Consider the following 23472-nt stretch of genomic DNA (forward strand, 5'->3'; position numbering starts at 1 on the left):
CCTCTAGTGATCACACTTGATTTGCTCCCAATACTGCAAATACACACAGATCTCATCTCTTAAAGTATTTTTATTTGCAGACAGGGTTAATGCACATAAGCAGTTTAGGATGTCAGATGAGAAGAGCTAAAAAAGACACCTCCATAGTTTTTGTGGAAATTAAAAACCATTACAGGATCCTGGGGTCACTTGGAGCACAACCAGATATACAAAAGTCACCAACTGACACTCAACTTTTTTTGATCAAAGTCCATTTAAAAAAAAATAAAAAAAAAAATTCTTATTTCAGACACAGAAGGCAATTTGAAATAACTTTACAATGTACTAAAATGATTTTGCTTGGTTCTCTTGGTATTCTTTATAAAAATGATATGAAACCTTTTAAAAAAAAAAAAAATATAAAAAAAAAAAAAAAAAAAAATAAAAAAAAAAAAAATAGTATTGTGATTAAGACAAAACATAAAATAAAAAATAAAGTTTCCAATTTACTTCTATTATGACATTTGCTTAGTTCCCATGATATTCTGTGTTGAGGAGATACCTGGGTAGGCATCTGGAGTACTTCATAGCAGGAAACAGTGCTGCTATCTACTGCTCTTGCAAATGAATAACATTCTTTCAATAATGCTGCCATATAGTGCTCCAGAAATGGGCCGGCTCCTAAGCATACATCCATGCCTTTCAACAAAAGATACCAAAAGCACAAAGACAAATAGAAGTAAAGAAAGTGGTTTAAAATTGCATACTCTATCTGAATCATGGAGAGGGAAAAAATTGGTTTCATGTCCCTTTAAATAAATAGTAATCCTAGGTGAGCTCAGGAGCAGGCACGTTTCCTTTTGCCATCTGGCAACAGTGTTTAAAACAAGGTTACACAGTTGACTCTTGCACGCGTCAAAGCTCAACCAAAGATTAATCTTTAACAAAAGAAAATTAAGCAAAATTGCTCACAGAAGTAAAAATGGGAAGTAGTTTAAAATCGCATTCTCTATTCAATCCATTTAAATTGGACTTAACTGTCCCTTTAAAGGGCCATTATGCGGGAAAAATTCTAAGTGTTAATGAAATCGTGTACTTTAAATAAGTATATCTTCTACCCTAATATAAATATATTATGCACTTAGATATAATTATACAATTTCAACTCTGTTTCATCCGGTGCTTGACGGCATAATGCTCCGCCTTCACAAAAGGGCAGAGCAAACTCACTGTAGGTTAGAGCCTTCCCAGCACCTCCTGACCAATCAGGACGGATATTTAAATTAGTAAATAAATCTCCCTTTTTTTTTTTTAATAATGCACGCTGCGGGACTGCCGTGCACGGCACCCGTTTTGCACATGCACATTTAATTATTGGTGATGGTCCATTTTTTTTTATAAAAAAAATCAAATAAAAATTACAGTACCGTGGCGTTTTGTCGTCTGTTTTTTTTTTTTAACTGCGCCGCCATATATACACTACTAGATATGCTACTTAGTATAAAAGCTCCTAGTGATATTGCTGTAACGTATAAGGGCTGCTCACTAAGGGACCACATTGTATAGGTTTGCAACTCATACAAACAATCTGCAAATTCCATTTTATTTCGCCAGATAATGTTTGGCCTTTTATTTTTGCACATTAATGCCCGGCTCATGTAAGCGCTAAGCTGATGACATTTTGGCAATGCCCACATGCGAAGCTCAAGAAGATTGTACAGAGACACAGGAGCGAGCGCCTTAGAGGAGGGGGAAGCCAGGGTAGACGATCGGTTTCTAAACTAGCAGCTTGGGTTTGGAAAAGTATGTAAAAAAAAAATGCATCTTTATAACTATAAAATATATACAAACGCTTAATTACTTCACTGTATTACTGACAAGCATAACATTAACCATTAAACACATACAAATTTTGGTGTATAATGTCCCTTTAAATTAATAAAATCTTCAGTTAGGTAATGTAGCTTTGTCATATGTTGGAATCTTATAAAGGGACAGTAAAATCAAAATTACACTTTCATGATTCGGATAGAGCATGAAATTTTAAACAGCTTTCCAATTTACTTCTGTTATCAAATTTGTTTTGTTCTCTTGGAATACCTTGTTGAAGCGTAAAACTATGAGGGCTCATAGGACTTCAGGAGTCTATGGCAGAAGTATTTTTATCATCTTTAAAAAACAATGTTGCAAACACTACTTCTATAGATGGCTAAAAGCCCGTGCACTCTCCTGAAGTCCCATGAGCCCTATGTTTACTATTCTAGGTTGTGTTCCTCACAGCGTCTCCTCTATATCCAACTAGCTCCCCAGAAAAAAAATAAGACACCTAGTTTGTCTATAGATATTGAACAGTGTATAATTTAGAATCTAGGGAGCGCCTCAAATTGGGCTGGGATATATGCACATAAAACGTTGATGGGTATTTAGAAAAATTTCACAGGTTTATTCATACAAACACGATAAAAACAATTAAAAATGTAAAAAATATATGAAATTGCGATCGAAGTGAGTTGGAATTACTCAACTTATTAGATATATATCCTCTTATACATTGACTTTTATGGTATCAGACAGGATGGTGATACACGAGTGTAAAAGAATAAAAAGTATAGAGAATATAAAAAATATAAAAAAGTCCTTCATGGATCCATGAGTACAGTAAAAAATATATGAATAAAACCATATAGCAGGTATAGAAATACAATCTTCAAAAATTATAAAAAACTAAGATACTAAAAACATACAATACAATATAGTTAACGATTCCTAAATATAATAATGTAAACAGTGTGTAGTGTCTCCTATGTGTATTAGACAATCCCTGATATTAGGGTAAATAGTTCCAAGATTCTTTGGGGCCAATTCTGCCCTATGGTGAGTCGATCCTAAGGGGTATAGCTGTGAAGGTGTCCAAGAAGTTTGACTTAGTGAAGGGTGATGTAAAATGTAAAAATGTGGAAAAAAAACAAATAGAAAAATGTATTCTTGAACAGTCTTGAAAAAGGCCCAAGGAAGGGCCGAAACGCGTTGGCTATTGATGGTAAGCCTCATTTCATTTATACTAAGGATTTCCTAAACGTTATTGCACTATTTGTTTTTGTTTTATATTCCACAGGTACACTGGGAATCTTTTTCGTTTCTATTTGGATTTTTTATTATAAATCTTTTTGGATTTTGGAATTGGGACATTAAAACGATTATTCTTTTACTTTTTTCTACTTCCCACTTATTTTTGTCACAAATTTTTTTGGATCTGAGTTTTATTGCCATTGATCACAGCACTAGGACATTTTTCTATTTGTTTTTTTTCCACATTTTTACATTTTACATCACCCTTCACTAAGTCAAACTTCTTGGACACCTTCACAGCTATACCCCTTAGGATCGACTCGCCATAGGGCAGAATTGCCCCCAAAGAATCTTGGAACTATTTACCCTAATATCAGGGATTGTCTAATACACATAGGAGACACTACACACTGTTTACATTATTATATTTAGGAATCGTTAACTATATTGTATTGTATGTTTTTAGTATCTTAATTTTTGATAATTTTTGAAGATTGTATTTCTATACCTGCTATATGGTTTTATTCATATATTTTTTACTGTACTCATGGATCCATGAAGGACTTTTTTATATTCTCTATACTTTTTATTCTTTTACACTCGTGTATCACCATCCTGTCTGATACCATAAAAGTCAATGTATAAGAGGATATATATCTAATAAGTTGAGTAATTCCAACTCACTTCGATCGCAATTTCATATATTTTTTACATTTTTAATTGTTTTTATCGTGTTTGTATGAATAAACCTGTGACATTTTTCTAAATACCCATCAACGTTTTATGTGCATATATCCCAGCCCAATTTGAGGCGCTCCCTAGATTCTAAATTATACACTGTTCTAAATTATACTATGTTTACTATTCATAAAATACCAAGACAACAAAGCAAATTTGATAATAGAAGTAAATTAGAAAAAAGTTGTTTAACCCTTTGAGTGCTAATGACGGCTCTGAGCCGTCAGAGTTTCCCACTCTGGTGCTAATGATGGCTCAGAGGCGTCACTAGCACTCTCCCTGATCTGGGGGCTCCCATCTGCTCCTACCCCGGCGATCGTGCCTGTAGAGTGACAGGCTTTGCTGGGGCTTCCTGTTTTGCGTGATGACGTCACGCGCAATAACTTGATGACGTCACTGTGCAACTTTATTTATACGCAACGTTAAGTATAAGAGCAGGGGGCATGCTGCTTAGAAGCCTGTATCTCAGGCATCTAAGCATCTACAGACCCCCAAGACCCACCATTGGAAAGTTAATCGCCTAACCTGACAAACAGTGTAAGTCTTGGGGGTCTGGAAAAATAAAAAAATCTTAGCACCCAGGTGGGAAAGTGCTTAGCACTCAAAGGGTTAAAAAAATTGCATGTTCCATCTAGACCATGACTGTTAAATTGTGTTTTAAAGGGACAGTAACGTAAAAATTAAACTGTTTACTTACTTGAATAAGAATTCCACCAGGATCTCTGTCTCTTCCTTTGAGCCATGGAAGACTGGAAAAAGCAACTTTCAGATTCATTTCCAAGCCCACCTCAACAGCAAGTCCTTTCTGCTTTTCAGCAGCAATGTGGGCAGTAAGAAGCCTGGCATAATCTTTCAGGTTAGTATCTGAAAACTTGTGCAATGGGGTCACACTGTACAGGCGCCACTGCTTGCGTAGTAAGAGACCAATTTTCGATGGATCAACATTTTCCTTAAGTCATTGGGGTGGAAAAATTATATGTATTAAACATTTTTTTTATTTATAAAGCATCAACATACTGTACAGTAACAAAGTATTGCAAAATACAATAATCAGAATACATTTACATAAAAGAAAAAGGGTAGAGGGCTCTGCACTGGAGTCACTGTAAACCATATTTAAGCAAGATGATCAGGACAGTTGGCTCATTCCAAAACACTTCCATTTTTGCTTGCAAGAGTGCCACACTTATGTAATTTTCCCTATGGGCTTTGCACCCAGGCTTGTCTGGGGTTAATTGATAGATATAAAAAAAGGAAAGTAGAAGCGCTTAGAGGATACAAGAACCCTGCTTAACTAGTACTTTCCCCTCCTGGAAACCTAAATATACACAATGCTAGTTAAAAATAGTTAAGCGCTAAAAGCACAGGTTAAATATACTTTAAAGTGTTATATATAGAGTGTTATCTAATAAGGTTATATCTAGCTTATAGCTAGTATTAATAATATATAAAAACGATTATAGAAAGATGTTCACACCATTAGTGTAGAGAAAGGGTGTAGTATAACAATTAATATGTGTAATAAAATAGCATATATAAGTCAAAGAATATGTAACCAATTTAAAAAGGTAAATAATGTGTTGGAATAAAAAAAAATGTATCAAAGTGAATACCATCCAAATAAGCAAAAGTGGCAATTTAATAAAATACAAACAAATTACATCCACTATAGCATATAAAATAAAGTAAAAGGGACGTCTCCCTTATAGCAACATAGCTAATATTAGCCGAGTTAAAACATAGCAGATAATTTGTACTTGCGCTTTAAAAGGTGAAGCAAAGCCTTGGCCTTAGGCTATAGAAATATCTTGACATATGAAAGAAAATGCGATGTTTGCACTTTATTGAAAAGTGCAAAATCGCATTTTCTTTCATATGTCAAGATATTTCTATAGCCTAAGGCCAAGGCTTTGCTTCACCTTTTAAAGCGCAAGTAAAAATTATCTGCTGTGTTTTAACTCGGCTAATATTGGCTATGTTGCTATAAGGGAGACGTCCCTTTTACTTTATTTTATATGCTATAGTGGATGTAATTTGTTTGTATTTTATTAAATTGCCACTTTTGCTTATTTGGATGGTATTCACTTTGATACATTTTTTTTTTATTCCAACACATTATTTACCTTTTTAAATTGGTTACATATTCTATTTTATTACACATATTAATTGTTATACTACACCCTCTCTCTACACTAAATGGTGTGAACATCTTTCTATAATCGTTTTTATATATTAATAATAATACTAGCTATAAGCTAGATATAACCTTATAAGTTAGATAACACTTTAAAGTATATTTAACCCGTGCTTTTAGCGCTTAACTATTTTTAACTAGCATCGTTAACTGCTAGATACACACATTATAGAAGACATAACACCACCACCGTCATTTTGCCAGCACTGTAATAAAGTTGCACATGTTTAAAAGCACACTCTGCAATTATGTAGCTCGCAAGTCAAAGAGCAACAGCAACCAAAGAGCACAAACTTATGCCTGCTCTAAAAGGGACAGTGTGCTCAGGCAAGCAGCAGATAAGGGTTCACTGTATTTAAAGTTGATTCAGGAACATCCTTTGGCTAGGGCTCTGCTGCTATCTCTTGTTTATAGCTTTCTGTAGTAGTGAGTACTTCTGTACTTAAGTTGCTAGCGGAGGCTTCATCAGGAAACAGCTATTTCAAATGATGATCAAAACATAACTTTTTTTTTTTTAAATTTCAGTGTTCTCCCCAGGACCTTTCTATTGGGTGCAGTACCTGGTTAACATTTTAGACAACATTAAGCTAATATTAAAAAATATTCAATTTTTATTGCACAAATCAATAAATCCTATGTGATTAGTGGAGCATACTAGTTATCCCATTGCTTAAATTACTTTGAAAGTTGGTTTACTACAAACCGATTAGAATCCGGTACCATGTAATAGAACATTACCTATAAGAGAACCGGATTGACCCAGTATCTTTAATAAGCATATCAATGCTAGTTAATCCATTGATGTAGGGACCTTTTTGGTCATAGCACTCTCATACACAGTCCAATGGGCTTAGACTATACTATTATAGCACTATAGTTTATCACTTTATATTAACCATTTCAAAGCATTTAAAGGGCCAGTAAACCTAGCAAATAATGTTATATAATTCTGCAGTGTGTAGAATTATAGAACATTAGCTTAGCGCCAGATTTCTAAAGTGAAGGGTTAAACAGATATCTCGCAAAGAAAACGGAACACCGCCCTTGGCTCTACTGAGCGGGTCTGTTTTCTTCTCCAAAGCGCATTGCGGGCACGCTGTCTAGTCAAAGCGCGCCCTATCACACTATTAAACTCAATGTAGCTTGCTCCCGCTCTGGTAGCGTGAGCGAGCTACATTGAGTTTAATAGCGCAATCAGGCCCGCTGTGATTAGACAGCGTGCCCAGGTACACTTAGAAGAAAACAGACCCGCTCAGTAGAGCCAGGAACGGTGTTCCGTTTTCTTTGCGAGATATCCGTTTAACCCTTCACTTTAGAAATCTGGCGCTAAGCTAATGTTATATAATTCTATACTATGTGCAGAATTATATAACATTATTTGCTAGGTTAACTGGTCCTTTAATGTTACTTTAAAAAGGTAGTATGGCAGAAGACAAATGGGTGCAAAGGTCCAATTTTTGAGTTGCCATGGTACAGTGGGTTTGTAAAGTGATGCGCATTATAGAAGGAGCCATGCCTAATTGCGGTATTCAATAGAACTGGCCCATATGAGAGAGAATGTCAATTAGCCAAGTTTTGATCAACTGAGATATTACTCCTGAAACAGACACCCATCTGACTAATCCATTTGTACCCTTTGTGTAATCTATTGTCACAGGATTTCTGGAGTGGTAGCCCCTCCCTTAAATATATATATATATATATATATATATATAAAAATGTTTCAATAATTTCATAAGGCTAATTATTAAAAAGTCTACACAAGCAATCTATTTTTCATTCAAGTAGTAACTTACCTCCACAGATTTGTTCTGGGGTATCCTTCTCTTTGATGGAGCTTGACGAAATGGTGTATGCCTTCGCGCAGAAGTTAAACCTCTTAGTGGAAACCCTGTACTCTGAAAATGGACTCTACGTCTTGAGGTTGACCCTCCTTTAGAAGTAGGAGTTCCATCTGTGGGAGTTTGCATAGCCTGTGCACAAACATAAAATGGATTTTAAAGAACCCACTGTTATAGATTATGACTAGAGAAGTAAGCATTGGAGGGTAGATTGTGAACTTATTCCTTACATTGAGCAAACTTTATAATAATGGGGTTCAACAGTGGACCTTTCACCAAGACAGCAAATCAACCAGATCTGCTTATTAGCAGCAAGTGGATGTATGCAGTTGGAGAGAAGTCTGTAGCACACTATAAGGTAGACAAATTGGCACTCTCTTGTTAAAACCATGCTGTAAGTCTAATAAGTGCTTTACATTGGGTAATGTAGTTTGTCACCAACCATTTAAAGGCATGAGAGGCCCTTAAAGGGACATTAAACTCAAAAGTTTAAATTTATGATTTAGACAGAGCATAGAATTTAAAACAAACGAAAAAAAGTTTTCATTGATTGCTATTATACAATTTACTTTCTTGTATTCTTTGTTAAAAAGCTATCTAGATAGGTATTGTGCATGTTTCTGAAGCAGTAAATGACATGAAACACGCCGCTACCTACTTACTGTTCTTGCAAATGTATAACCGTTATAAAACTTCAGTCACACGCACACTCCTACACCACCCTACCTGCTTTTCAATAAAAAGATACCAAGTGAAAAGAGTACATTTGATAATAGTAAACACTATTAGTAAAAATTATATCACGCGATTGTCAAGGCCGGGATCAGGTCACGGGGGACTGCCTATGCAAAGGGGGAAGCTGCAGAACATCATATATAGTAGGATGTTCCATGCCGTCCTACCAGCGTTAATGCCCAGTGCTATTAGGTCGGCATAGAACACCCTGACGTCATGAAGGGGTAAAAATAGCACGCTCTGAATCATGAAAGTAAAATCCCTTTAAATGGTTTTAAAAGGGTCATTAAAGTCCAAAAACGACATGCTCTAATTTGTTAGAACATAATTTTAGCACTCAATACCCTACACATTGATAGGTGCTTAAACCCACAAAGTTAAAGAACTGCTGGGCCCAGTCAGAAACGGTTGACAAGCCAATTAGCCGTAAGAATTGTCCACCTAGGTTGTGCAACTGCTGCTAATTAGCTTGCCAATTCCAAACAGCAATCCTCTGTGGTTCCAAAGTAAAGGTGCGTAACCCCTTTGCAAGGTTGTTAGTAAAATCTTAGTTAAGCATTCTAAATTATAATGTATTTAAACTTCTCTTTAAGGCTGTGTGCGCTTGTCCCTTTATGACAGAGTGGGGTGAGTTGTACATTCATTGTGCGAGTGTCTGTCCTTTTAAAGTGATGGTAAATTTGGCAGCATAAAATCACATATAATGAAAGCGCTTGTCCTAACTAGCATATAGATATGCTTTTTACATACTAAAGTCAAATCCACTTTGTGCAACAGAAACAGTGAGACTGCTTACTGTTTAATGAAGCAGCCTCACCGTTTCTGTTGCACAAATAGCAAAGCGAGTTGCGCAGTTCATCTTGCAGTCTGAGTTACAAGCACGGGCGCGTGCTGTGATTAATTTACTATTACTTTTAAAAGGGCGCATGGTGAGGCTCTGACTGGCTGAAAGACCTGCCAGTCAAAAACACCTAAGAGAAAATCGTTGAGAGGCTGCTTTAAATCAGGTAATGGAGCCCGACAAAAACGTTCATTATTAAAAGTGGATATGCTAGTTAAAACAAGAGCTTTCATTATATGTGATTTTATGCTGGTGAATTTATCATCACTTTAAGATTGTGTCCCGTTAAGACTGCGCTGTGTGTGCACGCACATACTGTGATCTGACCCTTAAAAGGGACAAGAAAAACCATTTTTTTTCCTATTATGATTTAGAAAAGCGTGCAATTTTAAACAACTTTCTAATTTACTTTTATTATCTAATTTGCTTCATTCTCTTAATATACTTTGCTGAAAAGCATATCTAGATAGGCTCAGTAGCTGCTGATTGATTGCTGCACATAGATGCCTTGTATGATTGGCTCACACATTTGCATTGCTATTTCTACAACAAAGGATATCTAAAGAAAGAAGCAAATTAAATAGAAGTAAACTGGAATGTTTAAAATTGTATACTCTACTTGAATCATGATAGAATTTTTTTGGTTCAGTGTCCCTTTAAAGACTGAGGGTGTGCAAATTCTGTGATCTGTTCATTTAAAGGGACAGTATACACCAATTTTCATATAACTGCATATAACAGACACTACTATAAAGAACAATATGCACAGATGCTGGTTTCAAAATCCTGTATAAAACCTTTTAAAAAAAAAAAACTTACTTAGAAAACCCCAGTTTAGCACTTTTGATTAGGTTGACTGAAAGCAGACCCCCCCCCCCCCCCTTGCATATGAAAAGACCCTTTACACCAGGGGGTTGTCAAATCTGTTTACAATATAGGAGCCAGGTACACTTTTAGGAGCCAGTCAGTGGTATTTGTAAATAGTTCTATGGAGAATAACCCAAAAAGTTAGGAGCCAGGGGTAAAATTCTAGGAGCCAGTGGCTCCCAGGCTCCTGGGTTTGTCGAGCCCTGCTTTACACAAACAGGAGCTAGCTGGAGAAGGTATATATCAGTATACTTCTAAAACTTTGGGGCTTGGTTAGGAGTTTGAAAATCGGCACAATGTTTTTTTTTTTTAAAAATAAGCAAAAACTATACATTTTTAGAACACAAAAAACCCACCTGTATGGGCTATATAAATGGATTATCTACAAAACATTTATGAAATTAAAGAAAAATCTAGTGTATAATGTCCCTTTAAAGGGACACTGAACCCAAATTATTTTCTTTCATGATTCAGAGAGCATGACATTTGAAGCAACTTTCTAATTTACTCCTATTATCATTTTTTCTTTGTTCTCTTGTTATATTTATTTTAAAAGCAGGAATTTAAATCCTAGCAGCCAGCCCATTTTAGGTTCAGCACCATGGATAGCGCTTGCTTACTGGAGGCTTACATTTACCCACCAATAAGCAAGCATAACCCAGGTTCTCAAACAAAAATGGGATGGCTCCTATGCATCACATTTCTGCTTTTTATATAAAGATAGCAAGAGAACAAAGAAAATTTGATAATAGGAGTAAATTAGAAAGTAGCTTAAAATTGCTTGTTCTATCTGAATCATAAAAGAAAAAAGTTGGGTTTAGTGTCCCTTTAACCCCTTAATGACAACAGTACTTTTCCATTTTCTGTCCGTTTGGGACAAAGGCTATTTTTACATTTTTGCGGTGTTTGTGTTTAGCTGTAATTTTCCTCTTATTCATTTACTGTACCCACACATTATATAGCGTTTTTCTCGCCATTAAATGGACTTTCTAAAGATACCATTATTTTCATCATATCTTATAATTTACTATAAAAAAAATTCTAAAATATGAAGAAAAAATGGAAAACCCCCCCACTTTTTCTAACTTTTAGCCCCAAAATCTGTTACACATCTGCAACCACCAAAAAAACACCCATGCTAAATGGTTTCTAAATTTTGTCCTGAGTTTAGAAATACCCAATGTTTACATGTTCTTTGATTTTAGTGCAAGTTACAGGGCCATAAATACAAGTAGCACTTTGCTATTTCCAAACCACTTTTTTAAAAAAAAATTAGCGCTAGTTACATTGGGACACTGATATCTGTCAGGAATACCTGAATATCCCTTGACATGTATATATATTTTTTTAGAAGACATCCCAAAGTATTGATCTAGGCCCATTTTGGTATATTTCATGCCACCATTTCACCGCCAAATGCAATCAAATAAAAATAAATAGTTTCCTTTTTCACAAACTTTAGGTTTCTCACTAAAATTATTTACAAACAGCTTGTGCAATTATGGCACAAATAGTTGTAAATGCTTCTCTGGGATCCCCTTTGTTCAGAAATAGCAGACATATATGGCTTTGGTGTTGCTTTTTGATAATTAGAAGGCCGCTAAATGCCGCTGCGCATCACACGTGTATTATGGCTAGCAGTAAAGGGGTTAATTAGGTAGATTGTTGGGAGTTTGCAGGGTTAATTTAAGCTTTAGTGTAGAGATCAGCCTCCCACCTGAAACATCAGACCCCCTGATCCTTCCCAAACAGCTCTCTTCCCTCCCCCACCCCACAATTGTTCCCGCCATCTTAAGTACTGGCTGAAAGTCTGCCAGTACTAAAATGGTATGGTTCTCTAACCCTCCCCTTCTAGCCTAATGGGCGCCATCTTGGGTACTGGCAGCTGTCTGCCAGTACCCAGTTTAGTAAAAAAAAAAAAAAATTATGCTTTCATTTTTTGGCCTTTTCTGTAGTGTAGCTACCCCCCCACTCCCCTCCCAGAACCCTTTGATTGCTTAATAAATTAAAATTCCACCCAATTTATTATTTAATGTTTCTGTAGTGTAGCAGTTCCCACCCGCTCCCGCCCCGTGCACCCCCGGCTCCCTCCACATGATTACAGGCCCATTGCAGGCCGCCCACCCGCCAACGACGCTCCGGTGCAGAGAGGGCCACAGAGTGGCTCTCTCTGCATTGGAGGCTTGTAAAGGGGTATTGCAGGATGCTTCCATATCGAGGCATCACTGCAATACCCTCAGAGCTGCTGGAAGCGATCGCAATCGCTTCCAGCACTCTGTTAGACAACTGACGTACCAGGTACGTCTATTGTCATTAACTGCTTGTTAATGCATGACGTACCTGGTTCGTCAGTTGTCATTAAGGGGTTAAGACCGTGGTGCTTGAGTTGTCCCATTAAAAGGGACACTGAACCCAAATTTTTTCTTTCATGATTCAGATAGAGCATGTAATTTTAAAGGGACACTAAACCCACAAAAAAAGTTATATGCAATTGCAAAATGTATAAATTTTACATCATTTTGTAATGTACATACTGTTTCAAATAACTACAGTTTAGTAGAAATCCTGTTAGTAAAATTAAACTATTTCCAAACCCACCGCCGGCTATGCGTTTGCATTGTCTAATCCCGACCGATAACCCAGGTTATACAAATGGCGACTTATTGCCGTGAAGCGCATGCGCAGACCCGCTGTATCAATAGCAGAGCGGATGATGCCCATGCGCGATATGCTGAATCTACCTTTACGTTACTCTCAGCAAACTAGCAGACCCGCTGTATCGATAGCAGAGTGGATGACGGAGCTGTACAGAGCAGGTAAGAGCGGTGAGCTGCGAGAATCTCCCTACAAATAACGAGCATTAATACCCTATTTACATTAATTACAAACAAATAATTAATTAAACATTTATTTTGCTTACGATTTGGACGATCATGGGTTGCAGTACGCATGCGCGAGTTTAGGGATCACAGTACGCATGCACATGGTGACGAAATTGTCACTTAATTATATGCATGATAGCGCTATCCGGTTGGAAATGTATTCTTATCGTGCACAACCCATATTGGAGGGTGGGGATTGATGACATCAGCATCGAAAATTAGAGCTGCGCATCTTCACTTGTCTCACGATTCGATTCGATTACGATTATCATCGTAACGATTCGATACGATTCGATTCTACGATGCATCGCGATGCATCACGATTACTGCCTATGATTTTCATGATCTTGTTCTATTCCATATTTTATATATATATATATATATATATATATATATATATATATATATATATACACACACACACTTATATATATATATATATATATATATATATATATATATATATATATATATATATATACACATACACACATTTATTTATATATATATAGAGAGAGAGAGAGATCTATACATACACACACTATATATATATATATATATATATATATATATATATATATATATATAGTGTGTGTGTGTATATATAATAATCTTTTAAACAACTGTGTAAGATGGAAGAGCACTTATAAACATAATGCTACAATATGCACAGATATGTATGTGTAGATTTATTTTACAAAGGAAAACCAGCAGCAGTGGTCCAGGTATGAACAAAAAACAAAAGTTTTGGAATCCTTTAAGCAACTTTTTAATTTACTCCTATTAAAAAAAAATTTGTTCTCTTGCTATCTTTATTTGAAAAGGAATCTAAGGAGCCAGCAATTTGTTGGTTCAGACCATGATATTGGTGCTGTCCAATCAGCGAGGACAACCCAGTTTGTTCACCAAAAATGGGCTGGTGTTCTGGTAAGGGACCGGACTTTTCAAAAGAGCGAACCATGTCACTTCCTGTGACGTTTCATCAGCTGTTGCACTCATTTTGCCCCTAATGGCGTCATCACATACGTCACTGTGAAAATATTTAGACTTGTGAAATTCTGAAACCTTTCTATAGCGCATGCGTGGGCTTTTCTATCACAAATGGGGGGGATTTATGGAACGATGTTTATTCAACACTGTATGTGAACTATGGTGTGAAACAGAAATAAATGTATACTTATTTAAAAATATTTATTTATATATATATATATAACCTCAAACGCATACAAACAAGAAGGCGTGCATTCAAAGCACTTAATTTTATATTTACTTTAAAATACGACATGCAGTAGCGATAGCCAAGTGGCTGTTTATCATGCAGGGACGAATAAACATTGTTCCATGTTTGAGGTTACATATAAATAAATATTTTTAAATAAGTATACGTTTATTTCTGTTTCACACCATAATTCACACACAGTGTTGAATAAACATCGTTCCATAAACCACCCCCATTCGTGATCGAAAAGCCCACTCATGCGCTACAAAAAGGTTTCAGAATTTCACAAGTCTAAATAGTTTCACCGTGACGTATGCGGCCAGGTATGTGATGACGCTGGCACGTATGGGCATTTGGTGCAAAATGAGTGCAACAGATGATGAAACGTCACAGGAAGTGACATGGTTCGCTCTTTTACAAAGTTCAGTCCCTTCACAGAACACCGGCACCTAAACTTACATTCTTGCTTTTCAAATAAACATACCAAGAGAATGAAGAAAATTTAATAGGAGTAAATTAGAGAGTTTTTTTAAAATTGCATGCTCTATCTGAATCACAAAAGAAAAAATTGAGTTCAATGTCCCTTTAAAGTCTGCATTATTGTGTGCCAGTCCCTGTGACTATGCAGTGAGTTGTGAGGATTTTATTTCCCCAGCACTGTTTGCCTACACAGTAAGTACTGATAGAGCCACTGAGTACAGTAAATAACTACACATGTACAAAAACATGAAGAAATGTATATAAATATGTAGGCTTAGGGTTTCATACAATGTATCCATGTAAATGAGCAGTGCAAGTGCTCTCTGAGAAAAGTCTATTGAGAAAACAGGGATTTTACACCCCACAATAAAGCTCCCCTTTTTGTTCCTGAAGATGAAAACAGTGTAGTACTGTTAGTAGCCCTCATAACAGTAAAATAATGCTGAATGACTAAGAAAAATCATTTAGAACGCTAAACTCAGATTTTACCTAAACCTATAAGCTTTAATAAATGACATCATATAATTTATGTTCTATAAAAGCAATTAATACAAAAACTCGTCATGTCTGTGTGTGAGTACATGAGAAACATTCTCCTCCGTCTGGTACAGGGCAGAAATATTGCTAGCAAGTGAGCTGGGCAGGTCTGTTTAGTCTCACAAGCAACGCTGACATAATGAGTGTATTTTTTACTATCGTTATGGGTTTATTTAGTGACATTACCAGACTTACCATCCTCCCGGTGACACCAGTCGACATGCTCAACCCACAAACCCCCTAACTCACAGCCATTTTAGTTTTCCGCGGGCGATTTTTTTGAATGCCAGGCTAACATCCCAGAATACACCGCGCGTCGATCAAAACGAGGTGTGGAACGCAATCTTTTCTTTATATCCAATCGTAATGAGCGTGTACTATTGTTAGGGATGGCTTCTTCTTTACTGCTTATTTTATAAAAGTAAATCAGAAACGAAAATGAATACGGTGAAAAGAAAATGTTATAAAAACGACACTCTATTTGATATATGCCAATAAAACGATGTCGGTGTTCTTTTAGTTACAGACGCCCATCTGCGATCGATTGTTTCTGCCTGGTAGAATTGTCACATGGTCTATCAAGGTCGCCTTTACTGTCAAGCTACGGAAGGGATTTGTCTGCAGTCAGTGTACATTGGTACAGCACACGGCACAATACTTTATGTGAGCCCCTGGATACACAGGCCGCACGTTTCATTTCATTCTCTTGTTTGCGCGTAAATTTAGTGATTTATTTTGCTCTACTTGGCCAGGGTGTTAGAACAGGGTTTTTAGCTGAGAATACTAGAATTAAAAGTGAACATAAAAGTGTCTAAAATATTAAAGGGATAGTAAACCCCAACATGTTATTTTATGATTCAGATAGAACATACAATTTTAAACAACTTTCCAATTTAAATCTATTATCAAATTTTCTTCATTCTCTTGTTATCCATTGCTGAAGGGACAGCATTGCACTACTGTCAGGAAGCTGAAAATATCTATTTAGCCAATCACAAGAGACAAATGTGTGCAGGCACCAAGTAGCAGATATATTGTTTGCAGTATTAAAAGGATAGAAAGGTCAAAATTGCAATTTTAAGCGACTGTCTGATTTACTCCTATTATCATTTTTTCTTTGTTCTTTTGGTATCTTTATTTGAAAAGCAGGAATGAAAGCTTAGGAGGCGGCCCATTTTAGGTTCAGCATCTGGGTACTGCTTGCTGATTGGTGTCTAAGTGTAGCCACCAATCAGCAAGCGCTATCCAGGGTTCTGAACCAACAATGCGCTGGCTCCTAAGCTTTCATTTCTGCTTTTTCAAATAAAGATACCAAGAGAACAAAGAAAAAAAATAATAGGAGTACATTAATAATTTGCTTAAAATTGCATGCTCCATTTGAATCAAGATAACATTTGGGTTTAGTATCCCTTTAAACTCATGGCATATATCAGCAATCAAGCAGTGTATTGCAAAAAACATGTTTTTTTTTTTGGAAGAGTTTATGATGTTCCGAAAATCATGGAACTATCTTCAGAATTGCCAGGTTGAATTTATCTTCATGGTTTACTTTACTGTTGCCAATTAGATCAGAGCACAAGCTCATTTACATGTGCTCCTAACCAATCATTGTGTAGAGTGAAAGTATATTGCAATAATTATTTCCCTTGATTAAACTTTTTTTTTATGGTGAGATTAAATGTTAACTGTCCCTTTTAAAGCACCTAAGTATGATTTTGAAGCACATTAGTGTGAGGAATTTTTGAAGGCAGCAAGTCTTGTAGTTTACCTTATGTTTGTTGAATGGAAATACCAACTTTTTCGTTCATTATTCGGATAGATTCATGGGTGTCCACAGAAATATTCCCGCACATATATCAGAGGTTGGAAATTATCCCAGAATGCTAGTAGTCCTAGTTTACTAGTACACTATAAATTTTATAGTCACTATATGTTAAACTTTAATACACTTTTTTTTTGGGGGGTGAAATAAAAGGAATGTCTATATCTAGACTCCTAACTTATAAATAAAAATCGGAGCATATAGTTGTATTTATTGTTTAGTGCTTTGTTTATTTAATCAGTTGCACTATACCGTTATAAAGAAGAAAGACATAATAAAAATTAAACACAAAAGAGCAAATATATGTTAACCTATAACAGAGATGGCTAACCTTATCACCCCAGATGTTTCGGAACTACATGTCCCATGATGCTCAACTAGACTGCAGAGTCTCTAAGCATCACAGGATATGTAGTTTCAAAATATCTGGGGGTGCCAAGGTTAGCCATTACTGACCTATACAGATAAAGACTTAAAGGGACATAATACTCATATGCTAAATCACTTGAAACTGATGCAGTATAACTGTAAAAAGCTGACAGGAAAATATCCCCTGAGCATCTCTATGTAAAAAAGGAAGATATTTTACTTCACAATCTCCTCAGCTCAGCAGAGTAAGTTCTGAAAGAAGAAATGAACAGCAGCCAATCAGCATCAGCAGTGCTGAGGTCATGAACTCTTTTACTGTGATCTCATGAGATTTGACTTAACTAAGCTGTCCTAGGACAGACACACTAAAATGCTGCCTAGAAATCCTTTACAATGGGAGGTGGCTACTGAGGAACTTTTGAGGTAAAATATCTTTCTTTTTTACATAGAGATGTTCAGGTGATATTTTTTAGTCAGCTTTTTATAGCTATGCTGCATCACTTTCAAGTGTTTAAACATTTGGGTATTATGGCCCTTTAAGCTGCTAATAGTACAGTACCTAAAATATGCAATAAAACATCCTCTATTTGTGCTATTGCTAAAACCTTTAACAAACTATTCCAGTATGTGAGTAGGAGCACAGAAAGAGTTAAAGGGATATGAAACCCAATTTTTTTCTTTCATGATTTAGATAGAGCATGCAATTTTAAACAAATTTCTAATTTACTTACATTATCAATTTTTCTTTGTTCTTTTGGTAGCTTTTGTTGAAAATCAGGGACGTATGCTTAGGAGCCAGCCCATTTCTGGAGCACTTTATGGCAGCAGTTTTGCAATAATGTTATCCATTTGTAAGAGCACTAGATAGCAGCACTATTCCCTGCCATGTAGTGCTCCAGATGCCTACCTAGAAATCTCTTCAACACAGAATATCATAGGAACTAAGACAATTTGATAATAGACGTAAATTGGATTTTTTTTAAAAAAAAAGGTGTGCTCTGTCTGAATCACAAAAGAACATTTTTGGGTTTCATACCCCTTTAACTCAGATCACATTGTTATTAATGAATTAATGAGATACCTTATTCTTTGCTGCTGTTAAAAAGCTGGTGGGTGTGGAAATCCCCCTACACGGCTCATATCACACAATGCACAGCATGGAGGAAGGGGCGTGTCCTCATGCAAAACTTTCTGCCTTCCAGGAAGCTCACTCACCAGCACTTGTACAATGCATGCTGGGAATTAGTGCCCAGAACTGCTGTGGCACAATACTGAGAGGGAAATAGTTAACTACAAGTTCCAGAATGCTATGTAACTTCCAGAATACTGTGTTTCTTACTCTAAAATAAAGCTACATTCAAGGGAATTAAAAGAAAAAAAAAACTAGACTTTTAAAGGGATACTGAACGCAATTTTTTTCTTTCATGGTTCAAATAGAGCATGCAGTTTTAAGCAACTTTCTAATTTACTCCTATTATCATTTTTTCTTCATTCTCTTGGTCTCTACTTTATTCTCTTTGTATTCTTAGTTGAAGGATCAGTAATGCACGACTGAGTGCTATCTAAACACATTGGGTAAGTTAATATCAAGAGGCATAGATGTGCAGCCACCAATCACCAGCTAGCTCCCAGTAATGCATTGCTGCTCCTAAGCCTACCTAGGTATGCTTTTAAACAAAGAATGCCAAGAAAATGAAGCAAATTAGATAATAGAAATATATACAAAAGTTGTTTAAATTGCTTCATCTATCTGAATCATAAAATAAAAAAATGTGTTTAATTGTATATATTTTCACTAAAATGTATCTTAAAGCTAATACCATTTTGTCTACAATAAGCTTAAACAGTCTCACAGCTGATATTAATGAGTAGGTCATATTTGTAACTTTCTTGTTTTTTCTTTTCTTTAATTTTTTAGAGGAACTGATTGAGAGTTCTGCCGAGGATGTCTCTCCGTGTTGGCCTAAAGCTGTTGAGCTTATGTAGATTTACAAGAAGACCAATTTTCCTGAGAACACTAAACATGACACATGGAAATGAGATCACAAATAACAAATCCGGCCATGTCGACAAGAGAACTCCAGGTACCGTTATGTTAAGTGCTGCCAAAATGTATATTATTTTGCCTTTTTTGAGATTAAACAAATACAACTGGTTAAAGGGAGAGTCTAGTCAAAATTAAACTTTCATGATTCAGATAGGGCATATCATTTTAAACAACTTTCCAATTTACGTTTATCATCAAATTTTCTTTGTCCTCTTGGTATTTTTTGTTGAAGGCTAAACCTAGGTAGGCCCATATGCTAATTTCTAAGCACTTGAAGGTCTCCTCTTATCTCAATGCATTTTGACAGTTTTTCATAGCTAGAAGGCGTTAGTTCATGTGTGCCATATAGATAACGTTGTGCTCACTCCCGTGGAGTTTTTTGAGTCAGCACTGATTGGCTAAAATGCAAGTCTGTCAAAAGAACTAAAATAAGGGGCAGTCTGCAGAGGCATAGATACAAGGTAATTACAGAGGTAAAAATTATACTAATATAACATTGTTGGTTATGCAAAACTGGGTAATGGGTAATAAAGGGATTATCTATCTTTTTAAAGAATAACAATTCTGGAGTAGACTGTCCCTTTAAATAGGTTGCTTGTAGGTCTGCCCATTCCACTATTGTTGTTTAGAGTGTCTAAGTAGATGTAGTATGTAGTAATTTGTGTTATTTTATAAACAATTTGAAGGATGTAATGCTTTAATAGGCTGTATAACCTATGTGAAGTTGGCACCCCATGTTTGTAAAAACTGAATTAAAATATTCCATTCGTTTGTGCTGCGTTTGTGCTGATTTGTGCCGCAAAAACCAACGTTTGTGCCGGTTTGGTTTAGGAGATATTGCACATTATTTTTTTATGAAACCCCGCCCACTTTGCACCCCATGTTATGCAATTTTAAAAACAAATATACCATTTGTTTGTGCTGCGTTTGTGCTGGTTTGTGCCACAAAAACGAACGTTTGTGCCGGTTTGGTTTCGGAGATATAGCGCATTATATTTGCTGAAACTCCGCCCACTTTGCACCCCATGTTATGCAATTTTAAAAACAAATATACCATTTGTTTGTGCTGCGTTTGTGCTGATTTGTGCTGCAAAAACGAACGTTTGTGCTGTTTTAATTTCGGAGATATAGCACATTATTTTTTATGAAACCCCGCCCACTTTGCACCCCATGTTATTCAATTTTAAAAACAAATATACCATTCGTTTGTGCTGCGTTTGTGCTGATTTGTGCCGCAAAAACTAACGTTTGTGCCGGTTTGGTTTAGGAGATATTGCGCATTATTTTTATGAAACCCCGCCCACTTTGCACCCCATGTTATGCAATTTTAAAAACAAATATACCATTTGTTTGTGCTGCGTTTGTGCTGGTTTGTGCCGCAAAAACGAACGTTTGTGCCGGTTTGTTTTCAGAGATATAGCGCATTATATTTGCTGAAACTCCGCCCACTTTGCACCCCATGTTATGCAATTTTAAAAACAAATATACCATTTGTTTGTGCTGCGTTTGTGCTGGTTTGTGCCGCAAAAACGAACGTTTGAGCCGGTTTGGTTTCGGAGATATAGCGCATTATTTTTATGAAACCCCGCCCACTTTGCACCCCATGTTATTCAATTTTAAAAACAAATATACCATTCGTTTGTGCTGTGTTTGTGCTGATTTGTGCTGCAAAAACTAACGTTTGTGCCGGTTTGGTTTAGGAGATATTGCGCATTATTTTTTATGAAACCCCGCCCACTTTGCACCCCATGTTATGCAATTTTAAAAACAAATATACCATTTGTTTGTGCTGCGTTTGTGCTGGTTTGTGCCGCAAAAACGAACGTTTGTGCCGGTTTGGTTTCGGAGATATAGCGCATTATATTTGCTGAAACTCCGCCCACTTTGCACCCCATGTTATGCAATTTTAAAAACAAATATACCATTTGTTTGTGCTGGTTTGTGCCGCAAAAACGAACGTTTGTGCTGTTTTGGTTTCGGAAATATAGCGTATTATTTTTTATGAAACCCCGCCCACTTTGCACCCCATGTTATTCAATTTTAAAAACAAATATACCATTCGTTTGTGCTGCGTTTGTGCTGATTTGTGCCGCAAAAACTAACGTTTGTGCCGGTTTGGTTTAGGAGATATTGCGCATTATTTTTTATGAAACCCCGCCCACTTTGCACCCCATGTTATGCAATTTTAAAAACAAATATACCATTTGTTTGTGCTGCGTTTGTGCTGATTTGTGCCGCAAAAACAAACGTTTGTGCCGGTTTGGTTTAGGAGATATTGCGCATTATTTTTTATGAAACTCCGCCCACTTTGCACCCCATGTTATGCAATTTTAAAAACAAATATACCATTTGTTTGTGCTGGTTTGTGCCGCAAAAACGAACGTTTGTGCCGGTTTGTTTTCGGAGATATAGCGCATTATATTTGCTGAAACTCCGCCCACTTTGCACCCCATGTTATGCAATTTTAAAAACAAATATACCATTTGTTTGTGCTGATTTGTGCTGCAAAAACGAACGTTTGTGCTGTTTTGGTTTCGGAGATATAGCGCATTATATTTGCCTTATATTATATTAGTCTCAAAATCAGAGCAATGTTATTTAAGAATAAGCAAAAACTATCAGTTTTAAAAAAAAAAAAAAAACTTTATGGGCTATATAAATAGATCATCTACAAAACATTTATGCAAAGAAAAAATGTGTATAATGTCCCTTTAATCACTGGTGTTCTATATTTCCCTTAACACAACACGACACAAACGTTCGTTTTTGCGGCACAAATCAGCACAAACACAGCACAAACAAACAGTATATTTGTTTTTAAAATTGAATAACATGGGGTTCAAAGTGGGCAGGGTTTCATAAAAAATAATGCGCTATATCTCCGAAACCAACATGGGGTGCAAAGTGCGCGTGGTTCATAAAAAATAATGCGCTATATCTCCGAAACCAAAACAGCACAAACGTTCGTTTTTGCAGCACAAATCAGCACAAACGCAGCACAAACAAATGGTATATTTGTTTTTAAAATTGCATAACATGGGGTGCAAAGTGGGCGGAGTTTCAGCAAATATAATACGCTATATCTCCGAAACCAAACCGGCACAAACGTTCGTTTTTGCGGCACAAACCAGCACAAACGCAGCACAAACAAATGGTATATTTGTTTTTAAAATTGCATAACATGGGGTGCAAAGTGGGCGGAGTTTCAGCAAATATAATGCGCTATATCTCTGAAACCAAACCGGCACAAACGTTCGTTTTTGCGGCACAAACCAGCACAAACGCAGCACAAACAAATGGTATATTTGTTTTTAAAATTGCATAACATGGGGTGCAAAGTGGGCGGAGTTTCAGCAAATATAATGCGCTATATCTCCGAAACCAAACCGGCACAAACGTTCGTTTTTGCGGCACAAACCAGCACAAACGCAGCACAAACAAATGGTATATTTGTTTTTAAAATTGCATAACATGGGGTGCAAAGTGGGCGGGGTTTCATAAAAAATAATGCGCAATATCTCCTAAACCAAACCGGCACAAACGTTAGTTTTTGCGGCACAAATCAGCACAAACGCAGCACAAACGAATGGTATATTTGTTTTTAAAATTGAATAACATGGGGTGCAAAGTGGGCGGAGTTTCATCAAATATAATGTGCAATATCTCCTAAACCAAACCGGCACAAACGTTCGTTTTTGCGGCACAAACCAGCACAAACGCAGCACAAACAAATGGTATATTTGTTTTTAAAATTGCATAACATGGGGTGCAAAGTGGGCGGGGTTTCATAAAAAATAATGCGCAATATCTCCTAAACCAAACCGGCACAAACGTTAGTTTTTGCGGCACAAA

General features: G+C 36.3%; 2 protein-coding genes across 3 annotated transcripts in view; one reads left to right on the forward strand and one right to left on the reverse strand.

The window, feature by feature from the left end:
- The window catches only part of CENPL (centromere protein L), a 22555-nt gene extending 6906 nt beyond the window's left edge, over positions 1-15649 (reverse strand). For both annotated transcript variants that reach the window (XR_008399457.1, XM_053693798.1), the window contains exons 1-3: positions 15578-15649; positions 7777-7953; positions 4484-4735 (exon numbers count right to left, since the gene is read on the reverse strand). Coding sequence is in view for 1 of the 2 variants with exons in the window: in XM_053693798.1 (XP_053549773.1) it covers positions 4484-4735; positions 7777-7953; positions 15578-15604 (456 nt within the window). In the remaining variant the exon portion in view is untranslated. The remainder of the gene's footprint in view (positions 1-4483; positions 4736-7776; positions 7954-15577) is intronic.
- Positions 15650-15920: 271 nt separating this feature from the next.
- The window catches only part of DARS2 (aspartyl-tRNA synthetase 2, mitochondrial), a 346110-nt gene continuing 338558 nt past the window's right edge, over positions 15921-23472 (forward strand). Inside the window, exons 1-2 of the mRNA XM_053693260.1 lie at positions 15921-16045; positions 19492-19657. Of these exons, the coding sequence (XP_053549235.1) occupies positions 19519-19657 (139 nt within the window). The 5' untranslated portion in view covers positions 15921-16045; positions 19492-19518. The remainder of the gene's footprint in view (positions 16046-19491; positions 19658-23472) is intronic.

The sequence above is a fragment of the Bombina bombina genome, chromosome 10 (assembly GCF_027579735.1).
Source record: "Bombina bombina isolate aBomBom1 chromosome 10, aBomBom1.pri, whole genome shotgun sequence".
NCBI classification, from domain to species: domain Eukaryota; kingdom Metazoa; phylum Chordata; class Amphibia; order Anura; family Bombinatoridae; genus Bombina; species Bombina bombina.